Source organism: Peromyscus eremicus, chromosome 16_21 (assembly GCF_949786415.1).
Source record: "Peromyscus eremicus chromosome 16_21, PerEre_H2_v1, whole genome shotgun sequence".
NCBI classification, from domain to species: Eukaryota; Metazoa; Chordata; class Mammalia; order Rodentia; family Cricetidae; genus Peromyscus; species Peromyscus eremicus.
The window spans coordinates 3,133,281-3,153,516 of record NC_081432.1 but is presented as its reverse complement, the minus strand read 5'-3'; the positions used below and the strand labels follow the sequence as shown (position 1 = coordinate 3,153,516).

Sequence of the window (20,236 nt, the reverse complement as noted above, 5' to 3'; positions counted from 1 at the left end):
TCACTGCATGTTCCCCACATAAGCCTGGGAAGCTGGGGACTGTGTCGCCCTATGGTCAGACCCCAGGCTGGGGTTTCCTCTCTCCCTACAGGACAACTTCTCTGTGACACCAGTTCCAGTGGCTTCTAGAACTCTCCAGTGTCACTTCTCTGCCTTAGGCCCTTCTGTGGACAGGAGAGTATATCAGCGAAAGGCTGGCCCCGGGAACCTGGAACCTGCCAGGATTCTTTATTTCACATCTTTGGTGTCTGGGCTGAGACCGAATCTCATGGTGTAGCCCAGGCAGGCCTTGAACCTGTGACCCTCCTGCCTATGCTGGGGTCGGAGGCTGCCCCTCCACACACTTCTTACCCCTTTTGCTCCTCAGGTGCATGATGATGCCCAACACCAGGAAGAGGAGTCCCAGCACCAGGCCACACATTCCCGTCAGCATCTTGTTTCGGGCAGAGTCAGACCCGACCTCTGGAAAGGAGAACTCAGAGTTTGTGTCCTGTCTGGCAGGCACACCACACCTTACTGCCCTCTGGTAGGGATGCGGAATGTCAATATGAAGGTCACCGAGAGGGACACATCATGGGGAAGAATATGTAGAAGGACTCTGAGATCTAGACCTAGGCTGGTGTCTTAAATGGACATGAGTGTGGATTCTGGTAGCTGCCTCTCAGAACAAGGACAGACTACAGACAGAATGAGGGAGTCAGGCCCTGTGTGAGAACAGAACAGGGCTTGTCTGCCTCCCTAGACTCCAGACAAGGGCAGATCCACTATCCTCAACATTCCCAGGCCAGGGACAAGCTCTCCTCTCATGCCTCCAGCTCAGAAGCAGCCTTAGGGAGCCTCCAGGAAGTACAGGGATGATCAGGGGATGATCAGGATCCAGCGTACAAACACCTAGGGCGGGATCGTGGACCATGAGCCAGGATGCCACCTGCTCTACAGAATGTGGACTGAGAAGGGTCCCCGGGGTGACTCACTCCACTCTACAGTAATGGGGCTCTGCAGGCTGGGGTGCTCCACATGGCAGGTGTAGACATCTCCCCGCTGTGGGGTCATCTCCAGCATGACCAGAATCTGGAAGGTCCAGTCTCCGTTTCGGATCAGGTTGGTGGACACGACCCCAGCAGTTTCCTCCTGGCCGTTCCGGAACCAGCGGACTTGAATGCTGCCTGGGTAGAAATCTGTCACATGGCAGACCAGCAGGTCATGGTGCTGCAGGGTGACCTTCTTGGAGGGTGACACATGTACCTTAGGCTGGACTAGGAGCAGGAAAGGAGTGACATGTGAGAGTGATTCTGTGGGACACACCTTTAATCCCAGTACTCAGGTGACAGAGGCAGGGGGATCTCTGTGAGTTTGAGGCCAGCCTGGTCTACATAGTGAGTTCCAAGACGGCCAGGAACAAATGGTGAGACGTTTTTTTTTTTTTTCTTTTAACAATGAGACTCCCACTTTTTCAACACTTTGTCGTGGTGAGAAGGATGCAGGATTCATTCAAATAATTTTTTAAATTAATTTTTAAAAATTTATTTATATTATTTTATGTACATGAATGTTTTGCCTGCATGTATGTCTGTGCATTATGTGCAAGCCTGGTGCCCTCGGAGGTCAGAAGACAGTGTTGGATCCCTCATAACTGGAGTCACAGATGGTTGTGGTCTACCGTGTGGGTGCTGGGAACTGAATCTGGGTCCTCTGTAAGAGAGTCACTGCTCTTACCCACTGAGAAGACAGTGCTGATCCCCCGGAACTGGAGTCACAGATGGTTGTGGTCTACCGTGTGGGTGCTGGGAACTGAATCTGGGTCCTCTGTAAGAGCAGCCACTGCTCTTACCCACTGAGCCAGCTCTCCAGCTCTCCGATAATTTCTTGAAGTTAATGTACAGACAAAAGCACTCATCGGCTTTCCAATATAATAACTTTTAAACATTTAAAAAATTTAATTATGTTTATAAGTGGGTTCGTGTGTGGGTTTGCACACGTGAGTGCAGTGCCTGAGGAGGCCAGAAGTTACAGGAGGTTGTGGCATTGACATGGGTGTGGGAACCAAACCTGGGTCCTCTGTTAGAGCAGTTCCCACTCTCAGCCGCGGGGCCGTCTTCCCAGGCCACCCCCATCTAATATGTGAGACACATCTGATGTCGCTCTCTGTATGTAACGGCCTCGGGCCGTCTTCCCAGCCCACCCCCATCTAATACGTGAGACACATCTGATGTCGCTCTCTGTATGTAACGGCCCCAGGGTTGTGCAGCCTCCAAGATCTCGCTCTCCACAACATGCCTTTGAAACAACACCCTGAGCTCCATGTGTGGGAATCCTCAACATTTCCCAACTTTCTCTTCTGTGTTTTGGGTGCTTGGGAAGCCAGCCACAGACGGATGTCTCTGCGTCTCTCTCTCCTTGCTCTCTCCTTGTTTGTTTCCCCTGATGCTCAAACTCAGCCTCCATGCTGCTGCCCACTGCCTGGGGCCTCACAGCCCTCCGGAGAGTTGCTACTTTTGGACATCTGCCACCGGGCTGTACTCCCCTTCAGAGGCCAGAAAACAGCAGTCTGCTCTGCAGAAAGGCTGGTGCAGGGGGGTTTCCACACCACAGCTTGCTGGCCCTAAGACCTTTCAGTTCCCAGTTTCCACACCAACACCCTGAGGATGGGGGCACACTCCTCACAATGTCCATTGTCTCCTGCAGCTCCTGGCATCAGGTCAAGCTGCCCACACTGCTGGCCTTCTGCAGCTCAAGGCGATGCCCTTTTAGAGCCTCTTCGGCCACTTTTATAAACTGACAGTTCCTCAGCTATCTCCTTCCTGAGTTGTGATTTATGAGTTAAGACATGTTTCCCTCCCTTTGAACTCCTGGACTTCAAGTCTGTCTGTTTTGTGCCAGAACGCTCCACGAAGATACTTTGCCTGCAGTATACAACTGACCTCTAGGGGGCTCTGGAGCTAAATCTTCAGGCCTAAGGGACTTAACTACTTTTAAAAAACATTTCACAAAGACAAAAGATTTCCCACATAGTAAGGCTTCGTGCTGAGTGGCCACTGAACATCTTATATGATTTATTTCTAGAATCTTGTTGGTTATCCCCACTAGAAATTTAGTCCGGATGGGTGCAGTGATGCACTCCTGTGAATCCAAACATTCCTGAGGCTAAAAGGAAGAGAAATCCATAACTCAAGGGCAGCCTGAGTTACAGAGATTCTTTCTCAAGGGGGAGAGGGATGGAGGTGGCTCAGAGGTTAAGAGTACATGATGCTCTCCCAGAGGACCCGGGTTCAATCCCTAGCACCCACATGGTAGCTCACAACTGTCTGTAACTCCAATTCCAGGGAATCTGACATCCTCTTCTGGCCTTCACAGGCACCAATACAGATATGGTGGTGCACAGACAGACAGGCATGCAGGCAAAACACTTGCACACATAAAATGAAATTTTAAAAAGGGGGAAAAAAGAAATTTCCTAGCTCTTAATCATTCTGTTTTCATTTTTGTTAATTATTTGGTTATTTATTTTGAATGATTTTAACATTAAACTACAAAGGTATTTCCTCTCTCATAATTGATGCCGTTATTACTATTGTTAGGATGATATTTCCTTATCCACTGCTCCAACTCCAGCCTTTCCTCTTCCCAGCTCATTTAACACTCTGAAGACCCTGCTGCAACCTTGACATTTCCTATTTCAACAACAGTTCTGTGTGGTGTACACCCAGCTGTAATTCCAGGACTTTAGATCTTGAGGCTGGTGGATGGTGAGTTCTAGTCCAGCCTGGACTACACAGTGAACTGGTCTCAACAACCATCCTCAGGGGCTGCCAACACTTACCTGTCACACCGTCATCCCCGGGACACTAACTGAAAACCTTTCAGATCTCTGCACGCCAGGTGTGGGTCTCTGGGTGGTGATTCTGAGGGTTCTGCTGAGCAGAGTGAGTCTGGGACACTCTGGTCCGAGTGATTCACCCAGGGCTCTCTGCACCCTGGCACACTGGAGGAAAGGGTACCAGCTGCAGCTGAGGGCAACCCCACATGCTTTGGACACCACCTTACCTAGCTACTCTGTCACCTTTTCTAGCTCAGGCCACTGTCCTGATTCCTTCCCAATCTGTCTGGATTCTCACTCATTCCCGGGAGTCAGGACTTAGCTGGTGACTGGGAATCCTGGTTCCCAAAGAGTGTTAAAGGCATGTCCCCCACACTCTCCCCTGTGCCTTCGGAAGGATCCCCCTTCTCCCCTGCCTCTTGCTCCCACGGGTCTCCTCGGGATGCTCACCAGACTCCCTCACTCCAAAAGCTGAGGGGGAAGGAGCCAAGGCTCTTTTCTCCCAGCCTTGCAAAGTCCCCCTGACTGGGCACAGCTCACCTCTCTCCCTCTCCCTCTCTGACTCCTAGTCTCCACCTGTCAGCTCTCTCTGGTTTCCCAACCCTTCAACTTCTGCGGACTTATCTCCCGAAACTGTTGGTCCCACCGTTTTCTGTCACCCTCTCTACCTGTGACACTTCTCTGCCCCGGGTTTTGCTTCACTTCATGCTCTCTTCACAGGGACTGCTCTTAGCCAGCACCGGCTCCACTGTCCCCAGGACTCAGCTTTATTCTCTTTACTGATTGGTTTTCCTAGATGACCTCACCCGACAGACCCTCCAACTCCTGTCCTTGAGGCCTGAGTCCCCACCGCCCCGTGTCCCCTGCACAGCCCGCACTGCTGGGAGGTGGCACTTGATGTCCATCTCCCCACAGTCCGCTGCGATTGTCCCATGGCCCGGCTCCCTTCACCCCACAACTGACTGGTTACCAGACATGACAACGCTCTTGATATTCCTGACTCCCACTGTGTGCCCACGTCCGGCTCTGCACCGGTGGCCCTGGCCCCTTCCTCCAAGGCTCCGCCACCTGCCCCCGCCCGGCTGCTGCAGCAGCTCCCGCCTGGCCTTGCTCTCCGCCTGGGCCTCACCTCGGCGCTTCACGGTGAAGCCTTGGTTCAGCTCGTAGTTGTGTCTGCACACGGTGTCCACCTCAGCCCTCCGTCGCTCCATGTAGTCCTTCTGGCTGTTCCAGGACTCGGCCCACGGCCGCCCCATGGCGGTGAGCGCGCGGAACTCGCCCTCGGCGCTGTCGAAGCGCATGAACTCCTCACGGTCGAAGATGCATCTCATGATGTAGCGCTGCTGCGTCCCGTTCTTCTCTGCGTAGCACTCATGCAGCGCTCGCAGCAGGTGGTTCTCTGCGGGCATCAGAAGCCAAGTCCTGGGGCGCCGGGACCCCGCCCTTTTTCTCTCTCTGTCTCTCCCCTTCTTCCTCTTCCTCTCCCCCTCTCCTCTCTTCATCTCTCTTTCTTCTTTTCTCTCTCCCGCTTCCTCTCCTCCACCCACTGTCTTTCTCTTTCTCTCCAAGTTCAATTAGTGCTGCCCAGCTGTGCATGGCTGTGGGGACATCCACTGGAGCACAGGACACCTACCAGTGACCACACATTCAGAAAGGAATGATTGCGGGGTTGGACAGAGGCTGCTGCTGCTGCAGAGAACCTGCACCCACATGGTGGCTCACAACCGTCTGGAACTCCAATTCCAAGAGATCAAAGCCTGCGTCTGCCGTCCGGTGGCACCAGGCACACTACTCGAGGTGCACAAACATACATGCAGGCAAAGCACGCGCGCGCGCACGCACACACACACACACACACACACACACACACACACACACACAATCTTCCTCTTCCAGTAGCTCCCTGGGCCTTGGTTTCCTCACTAGTGACATCATGGTGAGGTTCACAGGACGTAAGGGACTTCCTGTTGAGGGTGACCAGTACCTGTCTGTGGGAAGGGTTGGGACACTGAGGACAAGGTCACAGTTCTGTGTGCCGCTGAGTGGGGTGACACTTCACATGGGACCACCAGGAGCTACAGAATCTCACCACCGCAGTCTCTACAGAAGTGAAGCTGCAGGGCAGAGCTTGGGGTCACTGACCCATCTATCTGTGGGGACTCCTGCCTGACCCAGCCACCTTGGACACAGTCAAATGTCACCTCCACCAGGAGCCTCCCCTCCCCCCTTCTCTTCCCCATAGCAAGATGCTTTCCCGTCTGTGCCAATGTCTTAACTACTCCTGTGTGCTGTAAATACAGAAATAAATCCACAAATATAAGATATAAAATGAAACTTCTTAGTCTAAAAGTTAATGTTCTATTTCACCTTTCAAGTCCCCGTGTGGGAAGACTTAGTCTTAAAAGGTATGGGCTGTATGTGTAGAAACGCCACGATGAAATTCACCTGTTTGCACGATAACTTCAAAAACTGATTAGGGCTGGAGAGATGGATCAGCAGTTAAGAACACTGGATGCTCTCGCAGAGGACTTGGGGTCAGTTCCCAGCACCCACAGGGCTGCTCACAACCACCTGTAACTCCAGTTCCAGGGAATCCAATGCCCTCTTCTGACCCAGGCATTCACACAGCGCACAACAAACACACAGGGAAAACATCCCACACACATAAGTAAATAAAAAATATAGGAAATTAGTTTTTTAAAAGATGGAATGGCAGCATGGTAGCTCACTGAAGTCCCAGTGCTAAGGATGCAGAGGCAGGAGGATTGCTGCAAATCTTGGGACAACCTGATCTAGGGGTGGAGGGGGTGGATACTGCCCTGGACCTTAATCACTGAAAATCACCACAGCAGAGCTCCAGTGGGTCCCCTCGTTCCTAGAGGCACTGGCTGGGTAACTGTTATAAAAGGGATGTGGGAACCCTCCCTCCCCTCCTAGGAGCCGCCGGCACTGTGGGTCCGTTCTGTTTGCCCTGCGTGAGCCTCTGTGAGTCTGTCTGTACTTACTCACATGGGGGAAATGGAGATGGTGTGATTGATTTCATGTTCCACCCGCTGAAATTAGCATCTCAAAGCAAATCCTGCCTTCTTTCTGACTCCAACAACCAGTTCCCCACACAATCCATCCGGATCCGAAGAGAAAAACGGAAGGTTGTGTTTCTACCACAAGAGGGAGCTCTAAACCGTCCATTAATGTGTTTCATAACCAGCAGCCTGGCCGGCTGGGAGCAGCTTGGCGATGGAGGCTTGCCTTGGATCCCATTCCCAGCACCGCAGGTAATAAACACACTAAACTAAGTAAGCTGTCGCTTCATTTAAAAGGATATCAGGTGTTGGTGTGGTGGTGTATGCCTGAGAAGCTGAGGCAGGGGCATTGGGGAGAGCTGGAGACCATCCTGAACTCTCAAAACCCCTTAAGAAAAAGGGGTTACCAGAAGTTAAAGGGCCAAGTCTGCTCTGTCTCACAGCTTCTGAGGCCGCACTGTTACCACACTGGAGGGACACCCAATGCATTTGACATAAGATGCTTGCTAGTTAATTAACTTTTCCCCCTATCATGTCAGATGGTGATGGAGATGAACTGGGAGGGCCTAAAGCCGGAGACAGGAGCCCAGAGCCCAGACAAATCTGCACTGTTTGCTGTAGCTACAGACACGGGGAAGCCCCCTGAGGTCGAGAGCAAACAAGGCTGGGGTGCAGATGCAGAGAGAGACGATTATGGGATGTTCTGGTGTTTCCTGTCACCATAGTGATGCATGAACAGCTGGCTCATCCTGGTGGGCTCAGGAGGACCTGCCCAGCTGGGCCGGAGGACAGAGGGGAGGGTTGGAAAACCTTTGGGCACTGTAATAGCCAGACGGACACTCTACTCGGAAGTCCTGACCTGCCTCCATGGCAGGTGTCTCTCACTCAGCCCAGGGCCCCCGTCCATCACTCCCCACCCCCTTCCACACAGTCTCTCTCCCTCTCCAGTCACCTGCCTCTCTTTCCTTGTCTGCTTGCCCCACTATGGATGTGGATCTTGTCATTTTAATTTATTAGTTTTCACTTCTCCTTGTTTATCAACAAATAATGTTTTCATAAGCGAGGAAAATAACTTAGAAACTTTTGGCAGTACTTAGCTTTTGTAAATGGAAGTTATCTGTGAAGCAGGTAAAATTGAAACATGTTCAGTCTCCCTCCCCGCTGCCATTATTCAGAAACTCTGCTAAGCCCCTTCCCTGGGGGCATCCCTCTCTGATTCCCAGGACCCTGAAGGCACAGTTTCCACAGCTGAGCAGTTCCTTTAGTTGGGTCTCACAACCTCTGTGACCACCAAGGACAGGTTCTCTCTTCCTCCTCAGCAAGTGCACCTGATGTCACAGGAGAAACCCTGGGGCTTGAGGGCTGGACTCGGGGGGTTTCAAATGCAGTTATTCCAGGAAAACACGGCAAAAACGAGGACACTGTATTTTAGGTCCATCCTAGGATGTGGTAAACTTAGGGCTTGACAGCTCAGTGTCACTTTGGAAATGGGAGGAGCGTCCTGAGAAATGCTGGATCCCGTCAGCCACAGTATCACACAAGCCATGGGGACGTGAGGCAGCTGTCTGTCTGGTCACCTACACTCATTGGTTCTCACGTGCCTACACACCCTCATCTTGTTCTCCCACAGTTCTCAACCCACTCCAAGACTAGCGAGGGTCTCAGAAAGTTAGCCTTCAACAAGAACACTATTGTGGCAGAACCACAGTCCATCCCGCCGTCTCTCAATTGGTTGTTTAGGAGCACAGGCTCCATCCCCACCCTGGGGGAGCAGAAGCCTCTCTCTCTCAGCGCTGAGTCAGGTGACCCAAGTCCCTTCAAGGCTGTGATGGGGATGTGGGGAAGGAAACCCAGGAGGCTGAGCCTTCTGACCTCTCCATAAACCTTGCCCTGCAAACATATTCTAGAACTCTAGGCCCGTTGTCCAAGGGACATGCATGCCAACCCCTTAACACCTCTGCCTGGTTCAGAGTGGGGAAACTGGCTGAACAGCGGTGGGGAGGTGAGCCTGCTTTTCCAGCTCGGAAGGGTGGACATGGGCTGTGGGGGAAGCCCCCCCTGTAGTTCTCAAAGTGTGGTCCTATAAGGGGATGATCCTGAAGCCCAGGCCCTCCAGAGTCGCCGCTGCGTTCAGTCTTACCTGGAGGGGTCCCACCCTGGATCCCTCTGCTCAGCAACACCGTCAGAGCTGCTAACCAGGGGGCCACAGGGACCCATGGGACCATCATGGAGTTGGCAGGGTGGGTGAGTGAGGAAAGTAGTCGCCAGGGGATGGAGGACTCCCTAAGCTGGGCTCCTGGATGAACAGCAGAGACTGTGACTAACGTTGATTGTGACCCTAGAATTGGACAGAGTCTGAGGAAAGAACCAATCAGGCCTGAGCTTCTTATGAGTCATCCGTCACTGGGCAGAAGGTGTGAGAGGCCTGACCACCTAGTAGGTGATGCAGGGAGATGGCATTGAGGATAGAGGGCAGTGATGCTCGCTTTAACAACCTGGGGGAGAATGTGTTCTCTGCTCTGAGAACATCAGACATCCTGCTGACTCATCTCTGGGTCTATCATTCCTCCAATCTCACCACCTCTCACACACCCTCAGGACAGGGGATGGAGCAAGTGGCGTCTTAGGGTGTGAACGGTCACTCATTGGCATGACCTGTATAGAGTTTACTGTGAGCATCCCAGAATTCAGGATGAGTCCTGGATCTGTCTGCTTTGCTGTTGTTGGTTGTTTTTTCACTCTTTGCTCTTTGGGGGACCCACCACCCAGCTCCCAAATAAAACACATGGAGGCTTATTATTTCTTATGAAAGCCCAGCCCTACCTTGGCTTGTTTCTAGTCAGCTTTTCTTAAGTTATCCTGTTTACCTTTTACCTCTGGGTTTTTTCCTTTCGCTTACTTCTGTGTATCTTACTTTCACTCTTACTCCATGGCTGGCTGTGTGGCTGTGTGGCTGTGTGGTTGTGTGGCTGGTCCTCCTCTTCTTCCTTTTCTTACTCCTTGATCCCTTCTTCCCAGATTTCTCCTCCTATTTAATTCTCTCTGCCTGCCAGCCCTGCCTATCCTTTCTCTGCTCAGCTATCGACTGTTTAGTTCTTTATTAGACCATCAGGTGTGTTAGACAGGCACAGTAACACAGCTTCACAGAGTTAAACAAATGCAACATAAAAGAATGTAACACATCTTTGCATCATTAAAATAAAGGTTCCACAGCATAAACAAATGTAACACATCTTAAAATAATACTCCACAACACTTTGCCTCTGCCCAAGGGCATATTCAGGAGATCACCTACCCACCTTGTATTTCTCTTAGAGGTCTGTTGGTTCTGGAGGGTACAGGAGTCCCAGGGTACCTCCCCAGGACTTTGACAGGGTGGGGGGTGTCAGCAGGACACCTTACAGGGTCCTCTGACCTAGGAGTTTGCCACACCTACAACTATGTAAATATGTGATTTTAAGGATTTTGCTTTTGGGGACTTGGACTGTCTGCAGAATGGAGCTGGTATAGACCACCTTATAGCAACATTGTTACAGTCACGTGACAGAAATAGAGCTCAAACTGCTTCAAGACAGTCAACCCACAGGGAATAAGAACAGACTGGCAAAAAGGGAGAGAGACTTAAATAACTACCAAAGCCCAACCTCCCGCAAAATACCTGATTACGTCGCAGTTATCATGAATATTTTCACCAACTTCCAAAGGGGGTCATTCCCTACTTTATAATTTATAGCTGAATCCCGTGAGGCCACAGATTCTGATAAAGAAAACATTATGTTGCCATAATTTCCTTATATTGATATTAAAATGTGAACAAAACATCGCCATATAGAGAAGAAAATAATCACATAACATAAAGCATCTTTTAGGTATATAGAGTCTGGGAAAGAAAACTTCAGTTCTCTAGAGGCACCGGGGTTGCGGGCTGGAGTTTCCTTGTCACTCATCTGCTATGGACAGAGACACTTACCACCCAGGGGCTCTGAATGGAGGAAGCTGGGTAGAAGGAGGAGGAGTTTCATGGGACCCCAGGGCATCATCCACTGGGACCGGGCTGACCCACTCCCACCGACTGCCAGCAGCGCAAACACTGACTGGATGTCCCGCACAGCTTCCACGACGTTGATCTCACACATGAGCTTCTTTGTCACCCAGTCGAGGGCAGCCACATGACCCCGACGACCTCCTAACGCCAGGTGTCTGTTGGAAGTGAAGCAAAGGCAGAGTGCTGAGGCGGGGAGCGCCCTGACCTGACTGCAATCATGCGGTCAGCCCACCCCAGCCCCTGACAGACGGACGGGAGGAAGCACTGCTGTAGACAGCAGCAGCCAGACACACAGCGGAACTGAGGAAGGCACAGCTCCTGTAGCTGAGGAAACACAGCCACATCGAGTTCACGAGTCAGAGGGGCTAGGGAGACGGCTCAGTCAGTAAAGAGCCTGCCACGAGAGCATAGCGTCCTGAGCCTGGATCCCTGGCTCACACGTAATCCCGGCGCCAGGGAGGCCGAGACAGGCAGATCTCACTGGACATCAGTCTAGGCGGTAACGAGCTCCAGGTTCAGTGAGGAACCCTGCTCAAAGGTGGAGACTAAAGACAGGGCTCAGCGGTGAAGAACACTTGCTGTTCTCCTAGAGAACCCTGGGTTCAGTTCCCAGCACCCCCACGTCAACTCACAACTGTCAGTGACTCCAGTTCCAGTGGACCCAGCACCCTCTTCTGGCCTCTGTGGGCACCAGGCATGCGTGTGGTGCCCAGACATACACACAGGCCAGACACTCAGACACGTAAAATAACGTGAAAAATATTAAAAACGGTGGACAAAACATCAGAGATAATCTGATGTCGAGGGTGGCAGTGATGTGGGAAACTTGGGAAGATTATTCTGTCAAATAGTAGAACCCAGCACAAACATCGGGCACCAGGAGGGTGTGTGCCTTATCCTCTCAAGTCTCTACCCCTGGCAGCGACAGTGACTGAAGCTTCATGGCCCCATCAGCTTCTGAAAACCCTCCCTCCTCTTTAGCCCCCTTTACCCAGCAACAGCTGGGTCAGCTCTCCGACTTCTCTGATTGGCTGACCCAGCCCTTATTTTTTTTTAATCTGTGTAGTCAGGATAGGAAGCCCAGTTTCAGGGTTTCACCTGTCCACATTCTGCCTTGGTTCATCACTGTCCTGTGATCACAGTCTTGAGCTGTAGATCCCCAACCTGAGCTCTGAGGAGAGAATGTTCCAGACTAAAGCCGAGGTCCTGAGAGCCTCCTTCCTGGCTTTCCTGCTGAGTCTCCCAGGATCTGGGGCCATCAAAGGTCAGGAGGCTGGGTGGGGCACAGGTGGGGATACACAGCTATTCACCCTCCTTAGAATGAGAGATTTTGCAGGACTCATTCATCTCCCTCACGCCTCGCCTCTCCTCATTCCCTTCTGTGAAGTTCACTTGGTTTCATCCTGCTCTAATAATCATAAGAACAGACACAGCAGGGCTGGAGAGATGGCTCAGTGGTTAACAGCACTGGCTGCTCTTGCAGAGGGTCTGGGTTCAATTCCCGGCACCCACACAGCCGTTCCTAACCATCTGTAGCTCCAGTTCCGCGGGACCTGATGTCCTCTTCTGGCCTCTGTAGGCACTGCCCACACGTGTGCACTTCTATTTACGCAGGCAAACACTCCACATACATAAAGTAAAAATAAATGAGTCTTATAAAACACAGCAGCCCCAATCACCATTCACACCTCACAGGAACCATCTGTGAAAATATTTTAGCCTTTCTCTGAGAGACGAAAACACTAAGCTAAAAAGATTAAAACATGTTCCAAAGTTGTTCCCTCAGTCAGGGGTCAAGGTTAAAATCCACACACAACTCTGACAGCAGACTGACTCTGTGCATGAGGACTTTACAGCTGAACCCGGCCAGGACCCCACAGCCCAGGTCCTCAAGCCCCAATTTGTGTGGCTGCCTTTAAGAACTCACAGATGTGGACGAGGAGTGTGGAACCCAGCAGAGCATTGGGTGTGGAGTTACAAGTTATAGTCCTTCATTTCAAATAAGTCAAGGTGGGAACGCAATGAGCTAGTCACGTCACACCCTCAGTCAAAAACAAAGAATAAGACCCTGGGAGGCAGAGGCAGGTGGATCTCTGTGGGTTCAAGGCCAGCCTGGTCTACAGAGTTGAAGACAGCCAGGGTTATATGGTAAGAACCTGTCTCAGAACCAACAGACAAAATCCAAAGAATAAACACACCCTTGCTTGATGCTCTCAGCTAGTTTTCTTTTCTCTATTTTTGGATGAGTGGTGTTTGTTTGTTTGTTTGTTTGTTGTTTTGTTTGTTGTTTTGTTTTGTTTAACATAAGGTCTTATTGTGTGTAGTCCTTGCTGGCCTAGATCTCTCTTTGAAGACCAGAGAGTCCTTGCTGGCCTTGGACTTACAGAGATCCCCCTGCCTCTGCCTCCTGAGTGCTGGGATTAAAGTGTGTGTTATCATGCCTGGCCACTTTCTCCTTAAACTGTTCAGCACCCTTGCCTAGGGAATGGTGCCACCCACAGTGGGCTGGGTCTTCCTGTATCGGTTATCAGTCAAGCCAATCTCCCATAGACATGCCCAGAGGTCAACCTAATCTAGACAACCCTCATCAAGACTCTTGTCCTGCGTGATCCTAGGTTGTGTCAAATTGTTGGGTGAGATTAACCAGTGCAACCTGTGTCTTGTCAACTCAACACACAGACACCTCCCTTGAATACATAAACCTTCCACCCATGTCCTAAAAGTCTCATGTTAATATAAAATAAGGCCAAATATCTTTAAATTTTTCAAAGTTTCAAAAGTTTAAACTCTCTTAACTTGTAGGCTCTATAAAATATAAAATAAGGGCCGGGCGGTGGTGGTGCACGTCTTTAATCCCAGCACTTGGGAGGCAGAGGCAGGCAGATCTCTGTGAATTCGAGGCCAGCCTGGTCTACAGGGCAAGTTCCAGGATAGCCAGGGCTACATGGAGAAACCATCTTGAAAAACCAAGTATGTTTACGTATATATAGCATATTTTATAAGTAAAATATATATGTATATAATAAAAATAAAGTTATGCACTAACCATTCTTATTCCCAAAAGGAAGAACTGGGGCATAAAAACAATCACCCCAAAGCAAACCCAAATCCAGCAGTATGATTCCAAATCCAATAGCTTTGTATCTGGAATCTTGGACTTATTCATAATCTCTGGGCCCCAAAGGCCTTGAGTAGTCCCAGTTTCTCCATCTCCACCAGCCACAGCACACTTGACTTGTCTCTTAGGCCAGCTCCACTCTACACCTGGAGCTCTCACAGGAGAGGTCACATGGCCCTTGTAACATCTCCAACATCCTAGGGTCCAGTGTAACTGGGACTTCATCTTCAGTAATGACCCCTTAGGACCCTGACCCGCCACACAGAGCCTTGCCTCTGCTACTCTGGATAACTCTTTTCTTTTTTGAAAGAGGGTCTCCCTTTGTAGCTCAGGCTGGCCTGAAACTCTCAATGAAAGTCAGACTAGCCTTAAACTCATAGAGATCCACCTGCCTCTGCCTCCCACATACTGGAATCTAGGTAATTCTTCATTGAGATTCTCTTCCCAGGTGGTTCTGGGTTACGTCAAGTTGATGATTAGATTAACCAGCACAGCCCCACAGAGTTTAATTTAAGACAGGAATTTAGGGGTAGATAGAAGCAAAAGGGGATGAGACTGGGGAGAAACGTGGTACCCAGTTCCCCACGATGGTCACTTGGGTTATTTTAAGTCTTGCATTGTAATAAATATCTTAACAAACACATTTTCATGTAAATATGAAAATTAACTCATCACGATATTGTGTGTGTGTGTGTGTGTGTGTGTGTGTGTGTGTGTGTGTGTGTGTTGATATAGGGTCTCACTCTGGCTCAGGATGGCTTTGAACTTGTGGGCTATCCTCCTGTCTTAGCCTCCCAAATGCTGGACTTGCAAGCCTGAGCTACCATGCCTTGGCTTATAGTAAGTAGGTTTTTAGCATATTTTTTTCTGGATGATAATGATGTCTTAGTGTGAGAAGTACTGAGGACTGAACCCCATGCATCTTGATCAAGTATCCCACCTCTGGGCCATCTGAGGCCCCTCCAGCTTTTTGTACTTTTTATTTTGAGACAGTCTGGTACTAAATTGTCCAGACTGGCCTTGACTTTGAAATCCTCCTGCCTCAGCTGTGGCTGGGATTACAGGCTTGTGATACCAGGTGAGTATGAAAGCAACTTTTGGAGGAAAATAAGTTGTGTCATATCTGACAGATCTTTGGACCTCAGAATCTGTGAAAATGTTTAAAAAGTGTAAGCTAGTTTTTAAAAATAATTTATTTATTTGTATTTTATATACATTGGTGTTTTGTCCACATGGATGTCTGTGTGAGGGTGTCAGATCCCCTGGAACAGGACTTACAGACAGTTGTGTGCTGTGGGATGGTCTGTATGTCAAGTGTGTTGCTGATTGGTCAGTAAATAAATCACTGATTGGCCATTGGCTAGGCAGGAAGTATAGGCGGGACAAGGAGAAGAATTCTGGGAAGTGGAAGGCTGAGTGGGGGAGACACAGCCAGCCGCCACCATGACAAGCCGCGTGGGAAGGTCCCGGTAAGCCACGAGCCATGTGGCAAAGTAAAGATTAATAGAAATGGGCTAAATATAAGAGTAAGAGCTAGACAGTGACAGGCCTGAGCTAATGGCCAAGCAGTTTAAATAATGTAAGGTCTGTATGTTTATTTTATAAATGGGCTCTGGGACTGGCGGGACTTGGTGGCAGGAGCTGGAGAGAAATTCTCCAGCTACAAATGGCGTCCAATGTGGTGGCAAGAGTTTCCACCTAAAAACTGAGAAAAAAGATTCTAAAACGGAGCTAAAAACAGCTTCCTAATTGTCTCTCTCAAATGAGCGGCAGTTGCCGGTTTCAGCTACTGGTGGGTTCCTGGCGTGCGTGCTCAACCTGCAGTATGGCGGGAATCAGGCCTCTGCAAGTAGCACATTAAGCTGTGTGGTGGATTTAGCCTTTGCTAGTACAAAACAAAAAAAGAGGTTTCTGGGCTACACGCTACTTTGGTAAAAGTGTAGACCCACTATTTCTGAGAGTTACGGGCTCCCAGAGCTGGCGGAAAGCGGACCACCGCCATGTTGGGAAGCTGAAGTGGGCGGAGCCAGCAGCCACTGCGCCATTTCAGGCTTAGAAGGCTGCAGTTTAAAAGGAATAGGCTCAAGCTAATATAAAAAAATAAGCCACGTAAAGATGGCTACCACACAGAGAATCTGGATTATGTTCTCTTTGATATTCGTAACTGCAGAAAAACATTTGATTGTAAAAGCTGTTGAGTTATGCCAAAATGTATATTTTAAAGGTACCTTGACTTCAAAATTTGGATATAAGGATATGTTGCTTTGGAAAAGAGTCTCTGCTTTTGTTTCCACAGAAAGCCAGAGACTATGGATTTGTTCCAGATTAAGATACATCAGGTTTGACCAGCCAAGACCCCCTGAAAGGTCTCCGATGACACCATGGCCCTGATGATCCAACATCCAGAATGGTTTCAAGGCAACTGGCTCAGACGACATACCCTCATGGACTATTCCATAATTCTAAAATTTTCTTTGTATCCCCATAAGATACAGCGCCCCCCTTCAGCAGGAAGTAGTAAGAGAAACTACGCCCAAATTCTCAAATATACCAAGCTGACTTTGGAGATATGTAAAGATTAAAACCTTCCTTTTTAAGAAAAGAAAAGGGGAAGTGCTGTGGGATGGTCTGTATGTCAAGTGTGTTGCTGATTGGTCAGTAAATAAATCACTGATTGGCCATTGGCTAGGCAGGAAGTATAGGCGGGACAAGGAGAAGAATTCTGGGAAGTGGAAGGCTGAGAGAGAGACTGCCTGGAGCCCCCGCCAGGACAAGGAAGATGTAAGGTACCAGTAAGCCATGAGCCATGTGGCAAAGTAAAGATTAATAGAAATGGGCTAAATATAAGAGTAAGAGCTAGACAATGACAGGCCTGAGCTAATGGCCAAGCAGTTTAAATAATATAAGAGTTTGTGTGTTTATTTTATAAGTGGGCTCTGGGACTGGCGGGACTTGGTGACGGGAGCTGGAGAAAAATTCTCCAGCTACAGTTGTGAGCCACCATGTGGGTGCTGGGAACTGAACCTGGGCCCTCTGGAAGAGCAGCCAGTGTTCTTAACCACTGAGCCATTGCTCCAGCTCTTATTGTTTATTTATTTATTTATTTATTTATTTATTTATTTATTTATTTATTTATTTATCGATCAAGACAAAGTTTCTCTATGTAGCCCCAGCTGTCCAGGAACTTACTCTGTAGACCAGGCTGGCCTTGAACTCAGAGATCTGCCTGCCTCTGCCATCCAAGTGCTGGGATCAAAGGCATTCACCACCACGCCAAGGCATAAGCTACTTTTAAATGGTACTTTGATGGTTTTTATCTCCTTTTTCACCATGTTTTATGAAGAAGATTCCTCTGGCTTACGAGGAACCTGAAATCCTTCTGAGAGAACGTTCTCACTGCTGCTGTGCGGTCCATGAATAGACCTGCTGCGGCCGGGGATCCACAGGGAAGAGGCGGGGAACCCCCGTCCTCCGCACTCTCTTTCCCCACCATTCCAAGTCCAGACACTCATGTGTTCATCAGGTTATTGCTAATGATGGCAGCTTGTCTTGTGCTTGTCTTGTGTGTGCTATTTATTACCAACTAATGAAGACTAAGAAACAAAAAATCAAACCACACAAGGATTTCAAATTCAACAACTTCTATAATTCTATTTAAAACAAAAGTAAAAAATTAGAAAAATATATATTAAAAAATAGTTTGAAACCATTGTCAAAATCCATCCTGCCGGATTTAATGCACCCAAGGTAAAACAAAAAACAAAAACATACAACATGAAGTCATGATATTAGCACACACTGCAGATGTGAACTCATGAACTGAAACAGAAACACGGAGACCGTAAAGAGCCCTACAACGCAGTGAGCTTTCCCCTCAACTTTCTATTTCCCGCCTCTGCTGTAATAAGGAACCAGCACGCCTGTGCCTCCACCTCCTCAGCGTAAACCCAATCTCACATCTGCAGCTCTGGAACCGAGAGCTGTGGGGAGAAGCCGGGCTCCCTCCTAGCTGTGCATCGCTGTGTGACCCTGTGTGACCGGAAGCGACAGGTCACCTAGCCTCTCAGTTTCCTTGCTTGCTTCTGGGGGTGGGGTGGGTGTTGTGACATCCACATGAGGCTGCTAGCAGATGCCTGGCACTCCACGAGTTCTCCGGAGAGGTTCAGGACCCCTGCGGAGTCACGGGGTTCCACCCGGGAGTGAGCAGGGGCAGTCTCTCTATCTTTCCCCCTCTCCCTCGTAACTGTTCGCTCTTGCTCCTTCTCCCCCCATTTCCCCTGTTGGCCTCTTCTGACTTTATTAATAAATCCAGCCATTCCCCTGCCTCACCACTTACACAATAGTTCTTACATTTGTCTCACTTTTCTTTCTCTTGTTTATACAGCGGACCACGTAGCCATGTATGACATCTTTGCACAGACGCAGAAGCCGTCGGGCGACTGCGTGTACGAGTTTGACGGTGATGAGCAGTTCTATGTGGATCTTGACAGGGAGGAGACGGTCTGGGGCCTGCAGGAGTTCAGCACGGTCTATGCCTTTGACGCCCAGGAGGCTCTGCCCTACATCATCAGCCTGAAGAATAATCTCAGAGCCTTGATCCAGAGACAGAACGTCACCCAGGTCCCCAGTGGTGCGGGTTCTCTAGTCTCTTCCTCTGCCATCCAGTGGGAGGGGTGGGAGGGCCCTGGCCCACACTCAGAATGGGAGTCGCTGACGTCCTCTGCTGAGGGACCCTCCTTGGAATGGCTGGGCTCCCTGCCGTAAGTGGGGGGCTGGCAGCCCGTCCTCTCTTCCCACTCATGAGAGGTTGAGCTGAGGGAGGTAGCTCAGTGGACGTAGTCTTCCAGCTCTCACTCTGGACCCCAGAGGTGACTTGAATTCTAAGCCTGAGACAGAAGATGCTAGGTGGGAGCTCGGTGACTCACCCAGAACTCACCAGGTTCTGTCTCTTCCCAGAGCCTCCCGAGGTGGCCGTGTTCCCCAAGAACCCAGTGGAGCTGGGCCAGCCCAACGTCCTCATCTGCCACATCGACAGGTTCTTCCCCCCAGTGCTCAACGTCACATGGCTTCGTAACGGGCAGCTGGTCACTGAAGGGACTTCTGAGACGGTCTTTCTGCCCAGCACAGAACTCAGATTCCACAAGTTCCACTACCTGACCTTCGTTCCCACCGCCGAGGACGTGTATGACTGCAAGGTGGAACACTGGGGCCTGGGCGAGCCAACCCTCAGCCACTGGGGTAAGCAGTGCCCCCTGCCCCCATGCCTCTGCTCCCGGGACCTCATGCCCAGCACCCCACTGTCCTAACTGCACCTCCTCATTTCCCTCAGAAGTGCAGGAGTCTGTCCAGGTGACGGAGACAATGGAGACTGCGATCTGCGCCCTGGGCCTGGTGGTGGGGCTGGTGGGCATCATCGTTGGCAGTGTGCTCATCATAAGGGCTCTGTACTCCAGCCATGACCGCCGGACCCAGGGACCCCTGTGAGTAACTGTGGAGGTGGGGATGTTAGGGTGCAGCCAGAGGACAGAGGAGGGAGTCCACGCCTGCTGTCCAGACAGGAGGGAACACTGATGAAGTGGACACAGATCTCTCCGGGGTTAGCGGGCAGAGCTGTGTGAGACAACCCAGAGAACCCAAGGCTCGGGCACTACCCTGAGCATCTGACGTTCAGCCCAGTGTTATCCCTCCTCTACGCGACGGTATTAACCTCACTGTGGTTTGACGATTGAGAGATGCTTACAGCATGTATGTGCACGAGAGCATTAAGCACCTTCACCAAGGCCACACAGCTTCACCATTGTCCTAGGCTCCCTTTTATGAAGAAAGAGACCAAGTTCAACCACAGTCTAGTCTTGGATGCAGTCTGTCCTGCGCATGCACACACTTACGGGATGCTGGGATGCGGGGCTGATACACAGCTTCTCATCTCTCCTTGGACCCATTGATGGCAAAGCTCACATAAAAATTCCCTTATGGCCTTGTATTTATCGAAACCCTTATATTTCAAATACTTATGTTTTTAAATTCTCCCACTGGATGGTGATCTCTCCATGATGATGGCGCCTCTCAGTCACCTTCATTGTTACTGTTACTCACCTTGAGCCTCAGGGCCAAGGTTAAGTCACCACTCCACTGTCAGGGCACCCCTGTTCTGACCCCTCTGTTTGCTCCTCTGTTCCCTTACTCCAGGACTAACCTCTTCCCCGACACCACATGTAAACACACTCATGTAT

At 50.1% G+C, this 20,236-nt stretch overlaps 2 protein-coding genes across 2 annotated transcripts; one reads left to right on the top strand and one right to left on the bottom strand.

Annotated features, from left to right (window-relative positions):
• Positions 1-141: 141 nt before the first annotated feature.
• Positions 142-9,125, bottom strand: LOC131893781 (HLA class II histocompatibility antigen, DP beta 1 chain-like). Its single transcript, XM_059243874.1, has 5 exons — positions 8,981-9,125; positions 4,947-5,216; positions 975-1,256; positions 352-462; positions 142-164 (listed from the first exon to the last, which is right to left on the bottom strand). Exons 1-5 carry the CDS (start codon positions 9,066-9,068, stop codon positions 142-144), a joined length of 774 nt encoding a protein of 257 aa, XP_059099857.1. The 5' UTR covers positions 9,069-9,125.
• Positions 9,126-12,012: 2,887 nt separating this feature from the next.
• LOC131926802 (HLA class II histocompatibility antigen, DP alpha 1 chain) lies at positions 12,013-19,487 on the top strand. The gene is made up of 4 exons (XM_059282430.1): positions 12,013-12,149; positions 18,388-18,633; positions 18,960-19,241; positions 19,333-19,487. The coding sequence occupies exons 1-4, from the start codon at positions 12,068-12,070 to the stop codon at positions 19,485-19,487; spliced, it is 765 nt and encodes a 254-aa protein (XP_059138413.1). The 5' UTR covers positions 12,013-12,067.
• The last annotated feature ends 749 nt before the right edge of the window (positions 19,488-20,236 follow it).